This window comes from Mytilus edulis, chromosome 1 (genome assembly GCF_963676685.1).
Source record: "Mytilus edulis chromosome 1, xbMytEdul2.2, whole genome shotgun sequence".
Lineage (NCBI taxonomy): Eukaryota > Metazoa > Mollusca > Bivalvia > Mytilida > Mytilidae > Mytilus > Mytilus edulis.
Genome location: NC_092344.1, coordinates 121,431,341 through 121,447,535, shown reverse-complemented (window position 1 = coordinate 121,447,535; position 16,195 = coordinate 121,431,341). Strand labels below are relative to the sequence as shown.

The window sequence follows — 16,195 nt, the reverse complement described above, 5'->3', positions numbered from 1 at the left end:
TCCTCAGTGTTCTGTAACTCTAAGTGTCATGTATCACGTCCTCGGTGTTCAGTAACACTAAGCACCATGTAGCACGCCCTCAATGTTCTGTAACACTAAGTACCATGTATCACGTCCTCAGTGTTCTGTAACACTTAGTGTCATGTATCACGTACTCAGTGTTTTGTAACACTAAGTGTCATGTATCTTGTCCTCAGCGTTCAGTAAGACTAAGTACCATGTTTCACGTCCACAGTGTTCAGTAACACTAAGTACCATGTATCACGTCCTCAGTGTTCTGTAACACTAAGTGTCATGTATCACGTCCTCAGTGTTCAGTAACACATTTTACTATGTATCACGTCCTCAGTTTCCTGTAACTCTAAGTGTCATGTATCACGTCCTCAGTGTTCTGTAACTCTAAGTGTCATGTATCACGTCCTCGGTGTTCAGTAACACTAAGCACCATGTAGCACGCCCTCAATGTTCTGTAACACTAAGTACCATGTTTCACGTCCTCAGTGTTCTGTAACACTTAGTGTCATGTATCACGTACTCCGTGTTTTGTAACACTAAGTGTCATGTATCTTGTCCTCAGTGTTCAGTAAGACTAAGTACCATGTTTCACGTCCACAGTGTTCAGTAACACTAAGTACCATGTATCACGTTCTCAGTGTTCAGTAACACTAAGTGTCATGTATCACGTCATCAGTGTTCTGTAACACTAAGTGGCATGTGTCACATCCTCAGTGTTCTGTAACACTAAGTGTCGTGTATCACGTCCTCAGTGTTCAGTAACACTAAGTTCCATGTTTCACGTCCTCAGTGTTATATCATTTTTGTTTTATGACTAAATGCCACTAAATACATGTTACCCGTCCTCATATTTCAGTAACCACTTGTGTCATTTATCACATGTATTACGCCCTTGGCGTTCAGTAACACTAATATTTACGTGTACGTGTACGTCCGCAGTGTACAGTTATACAAAGTGTTATGCATAACATCTTTAGTGTTCAGAAAACAACTAAGTGACATTTATCATATCGTCATAACTTCTGTGGCAGGTCCGAATTTATATGCTAAACTAAGGTTGAAGTTACTTGTTGTTCTATTACACATAAGGTCTTAGGGAACAGTTTGGTTGTGTTTTGTTACACTGATGGTCTTATGGAACAGTCACGAGGTGTTCAGTTATGTAACAGATGGTCTAGTCTATGTGGTCTGTGACACCAACACTGAGGGAATTGTTGTTATTATAGTGCTCATTTCCAACAAAATAACCTAAACTAATTATACCATAAACATTTTATTACCTAAAGCATTCCATCTGGCGGATCTGTTTTCCTGAGATATTCGGACTAATTACCACAATTAACCCTCTTTAAATTTTACATTTTATCCTAATCATGGTTTTCTTTGAACATTCGAGAAAAAGGGGTCTCCTACCAAATACTTTTGAGCAATATCCCATATCATAGTTGCTTGATTTGACACAAAACAATAAGAATATTGTTACTGGAAGCCAGTAAATGTGTGAAATATTGAAGACAGTGTCTTTGTTAAAAATGATGACTATTTCGCTTGTAGAATAAGTATTAAATCATATGTTCTTTAGACATGGGATATTGTGTTTATTGTATCCTAAGTTGTCTGATAATTTCCTTTCACACGCAACTTTAATTGATTCTAAATCGTTTTATTTGTGTAAGTTTAACAAAGGATATTATAGATTAGATATTTAAAGCGACCATGAATTTGATGTCATTATGCCATTTAAAGTAATTAATATAAACTAATATAAAGGGTTTATGTTGATCTGAGGATTATAAGTCTACTAATATTCTTCTTTGTTCAATACACAACTTCTTTCAATACACGTTTTTTTTGTCAGATCTTTATATACTAGTATGACCTTTTTCAGGTAAAAACAGGTATTTGGTTTCGGATATAAACAATTTTTAAGATCGAAACTACAACGATATTATCGGGAAAATCTCTATAAAACAAAAGCATGTCTATATGTGATGATTGATATGTTGCTAATGTTGGATAGAAAACACCCCTTATGTCAAATTCGAGCTAAATATATAATGTATAAATAAGAAATAGTATACATAGACATATAAAGGTGCTTTGTGTCTTGTTTTAAATAGATCCATTGTATAAAACACTAAACATCGGATCATATTTATGGTTATTATCTTTAGAATAGCTTTATCCTCTGTCTTTTCCGTTCATCTTCTATTACACAGAACTTGTCTGTGCTGTAAGTCGAATACAGACTTATGCATGTCTGCACCATGCTATGAACCACTTTGAGTCTGACAGTTATGAGGTTAGAGGGGATAGCTCGATGAGGGGTTATTCCCTTTCATTTTACAGCAATATACAAATAAGATGTGGTATAATGGCCAATGAGACAACTATCCACCAGTTCAAATGGAGTGGATGTTAGCAATTATAAGAAACTATCCATGAAAAATGTGAAAAAATTCCTACGAGCAAACTAACGGCCAAGTTCATAACAAAACTACAAGCTACTGACATGAAACAGGCTCATAAGTAACGTAGTGGGGTCAAACATGTTTGTTAGCGTCCAACCTTCCCGTAATTGGGACAGAGGTGTGACAGCACAATATAAGAACAAAGTGTACAACTCGGCTCAAATTAATTCGCTTAGATTAAAAGATAGGCACGAGGTATTAAAACAACTATAATAAAAACATTAACTTAAGACAGATGAAGTTACTGAAAACTATACAGTTCAAAGAAAATTACAACTATAAATAAATCATGTTCTCCAGTAATAAAGTATCAACCAGTACTCATCCAACGGATTTAGTGTATAAAGACGCAATAACCAGTCTGAGACATTGTGCAATACCAGAAAAAAAAATATATAAACTGTGTTTTATTTGACAAAGAAAAGTTCCATTATAGATACTGTTGGAATGTGATGTATTATTCAACGAAGTCTGTACCATGTAATGAACTGTAGCGTAATTTATTATCCATGCCGCATGTTGATGGGGTGTGTGTTATTAAACGCCCTTGTACTTGCAGAATCACATATCTGCTATACAACCAAAACAGTACTATATTGTCTTACCTGTTTTTGGCAACACTTTTTTGGAATTTTGGATCTCAATGCTCTTCAACTTCGTACTTTATTTGGCTTTTTATAACTTTTTTGGATTCGAGCGTCACTGATGAGTTTTTTGTAGACGAAACGCGCGTCTGGCGTATATATAAAATTTAGTCCTGGTATCTATGATGAGTTTATTTGCACAAATCTTTTAGACTTTAAAATAATAATACCTGTGCAGTATCATTGGTTCTAGACGAGCGTGTGCCTATCAAATAAGTGTACAAGTACATAAAACTTTTCACTATTTAAGGTAAACACGGATACTTTACTAATACTTTAAACTTTACTAAAAAAAACTTATCTTCTGATAATTATCGTAAGTAATAATTTGTTAAATTTAGCACTTCACTAAATCATTAATTTAAAAACAGAACCTTCAAATAATATTTATCGCTTCATTTCTTTTAACAAAACAGGAAGGAGATCAAAGCAAAAAGAGTACTAGGGATTGTAATAAGTAAGCGGAAATCAAATCAAAAGCGAATCCTTTTAAAAGTGCTGTTATTCAACCCATTATATGTCTGCAAAATATCTGAAAAGAATATTTGGTTACTAAAATGAATTTAATTTATTACTAACATGGAATTACAGCCTCACTCAACTGACTTTCTTTGTTAAGTCACTGAGCTTTAAAATTAAAAGAAAATACAGTCTTCCTTCTCAAAGTAGATTTAACTCGTGATTACCTGTAAATTAAAAGTAAAGGATGAACGGTAGTATTCTTGTATAAATATTGATAGTCCAAAGATCCGAGAAGTGGGGGTATTAAAATATTACAATAGTCTAGGTGGGTGCGAATCATTTGGACAACTTGACATTTATAAGTACGAAAACTAAAGAAACATTGTTTTCGTTTATTTAAAATGCATTGAAAGTCAAAAAGATTAAGGACCGGTAGATTAAGGACTGTCTCCGGTCTGCATTATATATAGGGTAAGGTTTTGTTCACTTGCTGAATACCTCCTAGTTTTTCAAGAATTTCATCCGGTTTATTTGATAAGATGAGTGTAGTTTGTATCTCTTGTTATTCATATTGGATAAATACAAGAATATCGCAAAGCTCTAATTTGAAGGTGCTAAGATTTTTTTTCAAATTTACATCGAGGTAACAAAATATTGAAATTTTGCTGAAAAGGATATTTTCGGACTAGAAACGGTCATGCCACCTACCCTCTACGTCCGTATTCTCCCCTTAATTGCAGGTATGCAGCACCGGAAGAAGATGAGTAACGTGTCTGAAAATGCACCATACGTTTTATGAAAGTTACAAATATGAAGAGTGGTACAGACTATCACAAACGAGGGGTGAAAGATACCAAATGGACACTCAAACTCATAATTCGACTATAAACTGACAACGCCATGGCTAAAAAGAAAGACAAAAACCTACCAACATCACAGCATTGAAAACTGAGCAACACGAAACCCATCAAAATCTGATCTAAGGTGCTCTGGAAGGGTAAGCTGTAGATCCTGCTCTCACATGTGGCACCTGTTATAGCTGTGATTTAATTGTAGTTGCTGAAGAAATGGGAGGAACATTCCCGGACTTCTACACGCATGAATGAGAAGAAAATGCATGTATGCGGCAAACATAAAATAGATACGACACAAACAAGTTTGGATTTGAGGTTGCTTATTGAAATATGTGATAGACATATATATTGGACGGATACAAGGTCTATACAAACATGTCTCATATGTTGATCAGCGAATCAACGAATACGACACAGAATACTCGCAAGTCTTGAATATTTCAATAATTAATTGTCGTAAGATGTTTGCCAGTGTGAAAAGAGGCTGTGGGCCACAAAAGTTGCTTGTTATACCAATTTCAATTCGACTTTACACACTTATATACAGTTGTTTTTTGAACTTGATACCTGAATAAAATTGAGGAAGGAAATGGGGAATGTGTTAAAGCGACAACAACCCGACCATAGAGCAGACAACATGAATGCATACATTAAATTCAATTGGGTTTGTAGAGGATGAAAAATTTACCATTAAATCTCTTTCGTAAATAGAACCTAATATCTCGTGTCTTTTTTATGCATTGACTATCTTTCAATCATAATGTTTTTTTTTATTATTTTACTGACAGAAATATTTACAAAAAAAAAAAACCATTCAAATTCTAGTTTGTTGCATGATTCTGACATTTGTTGCTGAATTCTTCTATTTTTTTCGTCTTTTAGAATTTGTTCACGTAATACGCGTATTCTTATTTGGTTTATTTCTTATGGTTACTTTATATCATTCATTTCTAGTGTGTATTTGATATATTTGGACTTTTCCTTCTGTGGAAGATAATATAAATTTGGAGGAATACAGCCTTAATTTTGTAACATCTTGTTGCAGAAGACCATATGATGAGATTTTTCAGTTTACTTGCATATTATTTTCAAATGTCTTTTCTATACTAGCCTTCCTACTTTAAAATACTTGATCTTTGTATTGATCTAAAGTGATATAGTCGTTAAACTGGTTTATTCACCCAAAACGGATCAATTGTCAGGGGCGTAGCTGCCGTTAGGCACTTTAGGCACGTGCCTACACATATTTTTTTCACAAATAAACAACGTCATCCGTAGATGCACGCCAGTGAAGTTGTCAAAACTCTTTAATTAACGAATTTCATGTGAACACTTAGTCCCTGATCCTTAATGAATGGAATATTGGTTAGATTTGGATGTTTTAATATTTTACCTTATATAGAAACTATAAACCAGAACTTTGGTATAAATCATGTCACTGCTATCAACAAATACTTGAATGAATTTCAACTTAGACACATTATTTTTTTTTATTTGTTGTTGTTATAGTTTTCAACAAGCTTTCCCATTGGTCTCAGTGTTTCACCTGACCTACAATAAAACCCTTGCCAAAGTTGGGCGTCCGTTTTGCTGTGCAAGATGTATAAATACGCAGTCGCGTCTAGTCAGATTGAGGACGTTTAATCCGATGCCTAGTCGTAGAGAGAGACATTCTCTAGTGACGTTATCTCTATGACTAGACATTGAATTTACTTACTGTTTGAGGGGTTCATATGTGGTCTACTGAGAGGCAAAATTTCTGTTCCTATCCAATACACCCTTATTTTCCTATGCATGTCATTTAAAAATTTCCAGACCTGCACCCTAGAGTACTAAGACGACCAATATTACAGGACCTAAGCTACCTGTTATATGTATTTACGGTAGACATTTTTGTTTGTTCTGAACATGCATAAACATTTGACACTGGACGTTTAGTAATGATGAATCGACTAGCTTCCAGTAATTTCAAGTACTTTCAGATCTGCGTGTAATGATCGCAATTATTCAAATTTCTAAGCAGGTTGGGATTTTCCAGTAGAGAGTATAAAGAAATATGAATTTCTATAATTTTGTTACGATAGTATGACAGAACAGAACTTCTGCATTAGGCATTGACTGTGTGTGTGTGTATGTTTTTGTGGGGCTTAGGGTGAAGGTTTTAGAATGAAAAGATTGACGGTTGATGTCTAGCCAAAAGAATAGTTTTATTATATAGTAATATCAGTGTTTACGTGGATTATCTTTTTTTTAATGAATGATCGTCAATTATATTTACTATCAATTAGTGTTTTATTAGAAAGGAATAGAGATAAAAAAAAAAGCTATTGTAAAATCATTCATAATTTTTCGAACTTGTCATCATGTTTATTATCATGATTGAGTAAAACCAGTAAATTTAATCATTTTGTACATAAAATTTTGCTACTAAAATGCTGAAAACCGTTTTCCGTCGGGGGGCTTCGCCCCCCTGAACCCCCTACCATGGCTCCACCCTGGACCTGATGGGGGCCTTCAGCGGCCCCCAGACCCCCTGTCGATTTGTGCCTACAGTTGATTGAATCCCTGGCTACGCCCCTGATTGTCAATCAATTATAAACATTTAATCTGATTAACCTGTAGTGGTCGTCTTCATGGTCTTTTGTCACATGGTAATTCATATCTAATAAATTTTTATTCACAGTGATAAATGACTGAATAGTTGTGTCTTCGTAGGGCTTCAGCGAAAAAAACAAGAATAACTACTTTGTTACTTTAAGTAATAATATTATAAAACATGACATGATAAAATTTTGACTTTGATGCATATAATACTTAAATAAAATATAATCTCCAACGGTCATTGACTAGTTATCTTTTAAACAACACACACACTCGCTCTGGAAAGGATTCACATTTGCACCATTAAAGTGTGGACACCGATTAATGACAGTTATAAATACAAAGTGTTTAATGAATGGCGTCGGGTACCTGATGACCCAGTTCTTGAACTCCTGTTATCTTCCTGTTGCTGAGGAGTTTGTTTAGGCTTATATTTATCCTTATGTTTAGACAGTTTGGTTTTTCTCTGTAATGTTGCTTCACTTACTATACGATGAATTTCTTTGGAACCGGATCCACTTGATGAGTCTGTTGGACGAGGATTTTCTATGATTTGAGGAGCAGAGTCTGAGCGAGAGAACCGTCGGGGTGGTGGCACTGGAGGAGGCGAGTCCTCCTTGGTACGTTCAGTTTGAGGTTTACTCTCTATTCGTACGTATGTTGGTAATGATCCAGTGTTTGTACTATCATACATAGTCGTTGGTTTATATTTACTATTGTTATATCCTGGTTTACCTTTGTCAATCATAGCGAGACGAGACCGGAAGTCATCAAGAGGTTCATAAGCAGGCTCCTCAAAGTAGCTCTCCTCGTCAGATTCATAAGTAAATTTGCTCTTCGGTGGCAGTTTACCTTCCCTGAGATACTGGTAGAGATCATCCACTTCCTCGTGAAGAATATCTTCTCGACTACTTGCTCGTTTAAGTTTATTCCCGTTTTTATTTTCTATAGGGGGTTTGGTTTGTCCAGAAAAGATATTCGCTAAAGAGTGAGTTCGATTTTTCTTCACAGATTCCGGGACGGATATAATAAGATGAATTGTATTGTTATAATTAGCAACCATTTTGTTGCATTTTGTTATCATATCTTGACAAGGCACTGTCAAAGAGATGTTGGACATGTTTTTGGCTGTCACTAGTTTGAAGGGAACGTCTGTTGGAACCGGCGTAATTCTAATTTCTCCCTTGTCGATAGGGCACATAAAGGCTGTTTCGTCCGTGTATGCCCAATCAAATCGCGTTAACCCTGTGAAACGATTTTTGTCAACTTTTGGCCAAACCCCCTGCACAAGCTTTACAGTCATAGGAAGTCTAAATCGACTGAGTATATCTCTAATGGTAAAGACACCGGCAACATCATTAGGTCCTGCTATAGGCGTGAATAATCCTCTTTGGTCAAAGCTTAAAAATAATGTATTGTTTCTCGAATCTGTGCACTTTAAAAACTTCAACCGCTCCCCAGAGGAAGTCGTTGTGGTAATTTCTCCTGATAATATTAACTGTTCGCCTGCAGGTATAATATTTGAATTGTCAGAAGTTAATTTACCTTCACTATTTGCTAAAAAACCTTTAACATTTTGGCGAACTAGACATTTATTTGGCAATTCTTTGGCAAGTTTCTGAACAGTTTCAATGGGTCTTGAGGACCTACCGTCTTCTGAGAGTATTTCAAACCATCCTTTGTACGATATAGGTATAGATAGTCGTTGGTCCAATGGCACTATGCGACACAGTCCGTCTTTCGTTTCATATCTTTGAACACTATGTGCTAGAACTTTTACTCCAGTTTTAATCGAATGAACAAATACTTCTGGATGCAGTTTTCTTAAAGGAATTTTTGAAACTCCTAAATTACTAAACTGTCCTTTTATAACTTTTGCCACTATGGGTATATCGGATTTCATTACCAAGTTCTTAAGTTGTATTTGTTCACTATTCCATTCTGGGATCACAGTACTATACAATTCCCTCCCGTTCGCCATGATCATTGTGTATCAACTGTCGACATGTCAATTCCAATATTATGATTACCTGTGTTTACCTGTACAGGCTAATTATCATACCTGTTGGACGAGTTTAAAATCAGTCATATGTTGACTCACAGTACAAATCAACCAATACTATAGGAAGTTCACTGAACATTTTTTATAGCGGTTTTTAAACTGTTAAAGTTTAGAATGTAGAAAATAAATTGCCATCAATAAGTGATTGTTACAAGAATTTGATTTATTATAGATTACGAAAACGTAAATCAAATTTCATTGAAGAAAACATATTTTAATTTCCCACACTAAAACGGGGGTTTCCATCACAAATTTATTAATCGATCTACATCTGTGAAAATGCGTCGAAGTTCCGGAAAAAAAACTGTATAAACAACGTTAAATAAGTACGCATTTATGAGCTTTGCTGATTTTTAGGGCTACCTTAAAGTTTTTTTATAATAATTTTTTATAATCAGCAACACGAAATGGTATTTATGAGTCTCTGGAATAATCAACATATTTTCTTTTTCACATTATCCAAGAAATTACTAGTACATGTACTAAAATCCTTAGAAAGACTAAGCATGATATTGCTATGGCACGAATCTATCATTCTGACTCAATTTTTTTTTTTTTAAATTTCACTTTTTAATTACGTTTGTATATGGACATAAATGAGTGTTTGGATGGGGGTAACAAAATACAATATAATGGGGGAAAAACTAAATAGTAAAGAAAAATAAAGCTAACAACTAATGAATAGAGAACAGTGGCGGATCCAGGAATTTTCATAAGTGGGGGCCCACTGACTGACCTAAGAGTGGGCCCGCTCCAGTCACGCTTCAGTGATTCCCTATATAAGCAACCAATTTTTTTCCCAAAAAGGAGGGTCCGGCACCCACCCACCCCCATAAATCCGCCTCTGGAGAATAATGGGGTGCTACAATATAAAGAACAGAGAATAATGGGGTGCTACAATATAAAGAACAGAGAATAATGTTCAAACAATATAAAGAATTATAGAGTAAATTGATTTGAAAAATAAATGGGGAAGGTTTCCATGGGACACAGACTGATAGAGGATACCCCCGCTTGCATGTCGTATACAGCTATAAAGGAACATAACTGAAGGATGGTAAAATTGATGCTACCCAAATGTGTACTTGATATGGGTTTTGTGGAAATTAGTATTGTGTAGAAGTCTTATATCTTTTGGTTGAGGATAAGTTAAGTTAGAGACCTAGCCATTTTGTCCATTTGAAAACAGCATAACTATAGAACGGTAAAAGTGACAACACTAAAATTTAAATTTGATCTGTATTTTGTGGTTATAGGCATTGTGTATAAGTTTCATACCATTTGGTAGAGGCAAACTAAAGTTAGAGAAAAACAACTTTTGGGTGTATGGACGAACGGACAGAGGAACAAGGGTAAACCTAAATACACCCACCGCTAAGCGGGAACATAATTTGAGAATAGGTTGAGATCTCAAAAAACATGTTAAATCCCGCTGCATTTTTGCGCCTGTCCCAAGTCAGGTGCCTCTGGTCTTTGTTAGTCTTGTATGATTTCTAATTTTAGTTTCTTGTACATAATTCGTAGTTTAGTATGACGTCCATTATCACTGAACTAGTATACATCTTTGTTTAAGGGCCAGCTGGAGGACTCCTCCGGGTGCGGGAGTTTCTCGCTGCATTCAAGACCGATTGGTGGCTTTCGGCTGATGTCTGCTTTACGGTCGGGTTGTTGTCTCTTTGACACATTCCCCATTTCTATTCTCAATTTTAAAGTTAGAAAATGGAAACGAAAAATTTAGTATTGTTTTTACATTTGTAAAGGGGCATAACTCGAGAATAGGTAAAGTGATGCCATCAAAATTCAAATTCGATCTGTGTTTTGTGGTAATAAGTATTGTGTATAAGTTTCATACCATTTGGTAGAGGCAAACTAAAGTTTGAGAAAGGAAACAACTTTTGGGCGTAAGGACGAACGGACAGACGGACAAGGGTAAACTTTAATGCATCCACCGCTAAGGCAGGGCATAATTAGAGAATAAAGAAATGAAGGAACCACCATCCAGACCCTCATGAGTAACCAACCATTCATCTTTGGAAGGGGAAATGTTTTTCCAGTTTTTACAACAAAAAAGACTAAATCGTCAGTTACATTGGAACATCAGTTTAAACAAAAATTATAATGATTATTGAATTAAACCATTTTTAACCACCCTATTGTAACATTTTATTTTCAAGTAACTAAGAATCAAACGGTTATTAAAATCAGCCCCTCCCCCTAAAAAGAAAAAAAATGTGAATTTTAATTTTGGACCACTGGCAATAGACAACAATTAGTCACAGCTGTATATACAACAGAGGCAAATAATGATGCTCCAAAATAGTAACTCCATAACTAGAAGGAAAACGTCATCAATCCTACGGGTTTTAAACACTTGTACATGGGATGATAGATAATTCATCTTACAAACTGTTTACTATAAAATGTCAATAATAGGAAAATAATAAGCATCCTGAATAGTATGTCAGAATCAATGACAGATGTTTTGGTGAATTATTAAAAAAATAATGAGAATGAAAACTTGTTATTCACAGTTATCACTCAACTATCAAGTCATTACCTCTATATGTTAATCAATTTATGGGTACTAAAATGTATGTTTTTGAGCCTATTTGTTAATAACCTATAAATCAATGGCCTTTATTGGGTATAAAGTCTGATGGCATAGAGAAGGATGATCTTGTAAATCAATACCTTAAATTACTGGGACATATACAACGTTAATGATTTGGCAATTAGTTTAATGCCTGATGCCATTTATGGAACATAATAAACATGATGTCATGGTAACTCAACAAAACAAAGACCTGTTTACTGTTATAAGGAATTATACTTAGGAGGGTGCTATGAACTGAGACTAATATATCAACCATAACTGTATACATCTGTTGGTCCCAGAAGATATATATAGTACATGTACATGTATATGTATATATATATATAAACAAGTCTAAATTGAAAACTGCGTTCAAACCTAAGATTGTGTTGGATAAAAAACGCAAATTTTTATACGTGTGCATGTAAAACAAATTTTGTGGTAGAGGGGTCTAAATAAAGCACAAAACATTTTTCAAAAGACCAAAAAAAGTGAAAAAGTATATTTTAACAAAATGCATTTGACTAAGAGGTCGAACAACTGGTGTTCTTAATCCCTGCTGACTGCCATTGACAATTGCTAAATAAATTGATCACAAGATATAACAAAGTGGATCTTTATATTAAATTAAAACCAAATAGAAAACACTAAACATGCGAAAAAGATGTTAAACCACGAACACGAGGTGCAACAACTTGTACACCAGATCCCGATTTCAACAATATATACCAGTAGATATATTTACACTGCAGCCTATATCTACAAAATATAATAACAACCACTTGATATTTCGTGCACTAAACAGTTGAAGGGCTAGGTAAACCTTGTCCATCCCAAGTTCCTAAGCCTCATACAAAAATATGATAATTTTTTTACATTGACCTGATATGTATATATGTCTGGTTCCAGTTATGAGACTTGGTAGTTAGTATCAATCTTATATATCTCTTGGGCATATTTGATTTTCTTCTTTATTTTTTTATAATAATCTTGAAAGGAGAACCTTTAGTTCTGGTTGCTGGATTTACAAATGTTTTTAAAACATACAATCATGGAGACAAAAACATGACAATCATGGAGACAAAAACATGACAATCATGGAGACAAAAACATGACAATCATGGAGACAAAAACATGACAATCATGGAGACAAAAACATGACAATCATGGAGACAAAAACATACAATCATGGAGACAAAAACATGACAATCATGGAGACAAAAACATGACAATCATGGAGACAAAAACATGACAATTTCTTAAATCTTCCATATGTTTTATCTAGGGATAGTATACAAACAATATATTATGTCCCAAGTTTTTTTCAAGAATTTTTCAGCATGTATAAAGATAACTAAATATCTAAAAGGGGAGATAATTCACTTGTTTTGCAGTGTCATGATTTTCTTGTTAACTTGTAATATTATAGAAAAGTTGCATATGCAATTTTGTAAAATAATTTTGAAGGTTAAAAAAAGTACTGCTCATTGTATGATTTATGGAGAATTGGGTAGAATACCATTACATATTCTTATTAAAGCTAGAATGGTTGGTTTCTGGCAACGTATCATGTGTGGTAAAAGAGAAAAAAATTCATATACACTGTATTCTATATTGTATCAGCTTAGTAAAAGGGGTATCTATCACTCTAAATGGTTGTTAGAAATTAAAAGTACTTTGTATGAATGTGGATTTAATTTGATGTGGGATGATATTGCTAAATCTGATAATATTAGTAAGAATGTCAAGAAATGTTTAAGTGATAAATTTATGTTGAACTGGAGTAATAATGTTATGAATTCTGCAAAATGTCTTAATTACAGAATATACAAATCTGATTTTTGTTTTGAGAAATATTTATCGGTGTTACCATCTGATCTAAGAATGTATTTATGTAAATTTTGTTGCCTTAGTAATAAATTGCCCAATGAAACGGGCAGATTTTTTAATATTGATAGAACTGAAAGACATTGTAATCTTTGTAATGCTAATGAACTTGGTGATGAGTTTCATTACTTATTCAAATGTACCTTTTTCAACAATGTAAGAGCTAAATTTTTACCTTTAGATATATGTAATAACCCAAATGTTTTAAAATTATTGAATTGATGAATACATCAGATTTATTTACAATTACTGGAATAGCAAAATTTTGCAAAAGTGTTATTAAAACCTTTTAATACATGTGCTTAATCATGTTACTATAATTTGTACTTCCTGTCAAATATCTGCATTAATTATATATATTATTATTGCACCTTTGTTAACCATGTTGTTCTAATGTAAATATGTTCACACTTTTATTGTTTGTTAAAAAATGTTGTATTAACATACCCCATGTGGGGGCTTTAGTGAAATAAAATGTCTTATGTCTTATGTCTTATGTTAGCTTTTTCACATCTGGGAAATAATTAAAAAAAAATTAAAATTACTGAATGGTAAATAAATTCAAAAACATAAATTCTCATTACTACCAGTGGATCGTGTACACTAATCCAAACAACAACTTTGTAGACTAGTCTATGAAACACCCCCCTTTCTCATTTTGTTTTAATTATGAAAATAATCTGTTCTCAGAGTCCCCCCCCCCCCTTTTCACCAGTTTTCCCTATAGTAACATTTCTATGGCTTCATAAAACTTAAAACATTTATATGGCTTCATAATTTAGGGGCTGATAAAAAAAAAGGCTTCGTATACAATTTGTGATATTTTATCTCTTTTTTCTTACAAACTATAAAAAGGATAGGTTTAAAGAACAATATAATACCAATATATGATTGTTTTTCTTTAATGTAAGAATGTCAGTTATTGTTGTAAAAACAAGGTCATGTAAATGTTTTCTTTGTCATCTGCCAAGGATAATCTTTGATTGATTCAGAATAAAGACATTGGGTTGGTGTGAGAAAAAACAACATGGTTTGATCCTATTTAAAACACTCATATAAAGAATTAAAATCTTTACAAAACTGTAACACTTTAAAATGTATGTGTGAGTAATTCACAAACAAAACAATGCCTCCCTCCTACACACTCTGTGCTACTTATAGTTATGTATTTTATAATCAGGTCAATAATTATTTTCAAAATAAAAATATAAAGGAATAATAATTGTATGATTTTTTGCCAAATATTGAGTCATCAGAAATGATCAGAATAAATGGGATTACAATCTAAATTGATCTGATCACTTTGCAGGTGGGTAGAAAATTTAAAAAGTACTTAGCAATGACTACAAGGTTATCGATGTGTAGGAGACGTAAATATTTTACTTCTCTATATTACATTAAAATTTGTTTGAACATTAATAATTTTAATGACCCATTAAGTTGCAAAGAAATTATTTTTTAACTTAATATACTTACACTTGGATAATTATACATGATATACATGTAAAGCTTCAATAGTTTAACATTTTTAAAAAATCTATCGAGAAAATTTATAACCAGAAATACTATTCATCTGCATGTATTTCCTACAACTAGTAATGTATAGTACAGGAGACATTTCTCTGTCTGGTAGAGAAATCGATATCCTGAAGTGTAACCTTTAATATTGCTTTCATTCAAATTAACAAATATTGTGTAATAACAGACTTGTATACTCTGTTCTTTACTTTAGCCATTGAGTAAACAGAGTTACTCAACCAAGGTTCATATATAAATTGTCATCAAAACATTTACATTTTTGACAAAATAACCTTTCTTAAGGAGTAGGTCCGGTAAGGGCCAATTTTGGCCTCAAATTTCATGTTCATCTAACGAAAGATTTTGGACACTTTTTAAACACTTAAGTGTCTATTTCAATTGATTCAATTAGTTAATGTGAAAGATTTTAACTGATTTAGTCATTAAAAGCGCTCTGATTCAAGCTAAAATATGAAAAATCTATTAAATATGTAAAAAAACGTTACTTTTCAGATGGTTTTTGTCAAAAAAGAAAGTGGACGCATCCGTGTTCATCCTCAACGTTTATATATGTAATGTATTATCAGCAAAAACAACTTACATTTCAATATTATGAATGAACACGAATGCGGCCACTTTCATTTAAGACGGAAACCGTAAAAAATTTAACTAAAATGCTAAAATTGTGAAGATTTCAGTAATTTAGCATGACTTAATGATGCTAGTACCCGATATATGTGCATTGTATTGTCAAAAACAGCCCATATTTATGTAGCAGAAGCATTCGACTTTCCAGTAAATAGCTAAAAGATTACATTTTCACAATTTTGTAAAATTGCTATATTTTGGGGCCAAAAAGAGGTCTTACTGAACCTACTCCTTTGTTAGAAGTATTTGAAAGTATTGGTGTTAATTCCATGATCAGACAATAAAATAAAAGTTTTACAAGAAAACACTTGTTCACTCTGAAATAAGTTTGCAATGAAACATTCTGAATCGTTTACATTTTTGGCCGTCATTAGACTTAAAAACATTGGATCTCTGGTAATGTAAATGACTTTAACGTAGAAAACTCATAAATTCATAAT

General features: G+C 33.4%; 1 protein-coding gene across 1 annotated transcript; it reads right to left on the bottom strand.

Annotated features, from left to right (window-relative positions):
• Positions 1 to 7,191: 7,191 nt before the first annotated feature.
• LOC139504280 (uncharacterized) lies at positions 7,192 to 9,090 on the bottom strand. Its single transcript, XM_071294349.1, has one exon. The coding sequence runs from the start codon at positions 9,032 to 9,034 to the stop codon at positions 7,379 to 7,381; it is 1,656 nt and encodes a 551-aa protein (XP_071150450.1). The 5' UTR covers positions 9,035 to 9,090; the 3' UTR covers positions 7,192 to 7,378.
• Positions 9,091 to 16,195: the final 7,105 nt, after the last annotated feature.

Coding starts and splice junctions, on each gene's coding strand:
- LOC139504280 (XM_071294349.1), bottom strand. CDS start 9,034: ATGATCATGGCGAACGGGAGGGAATTGTATAGTACTGTGATCCCAGAA.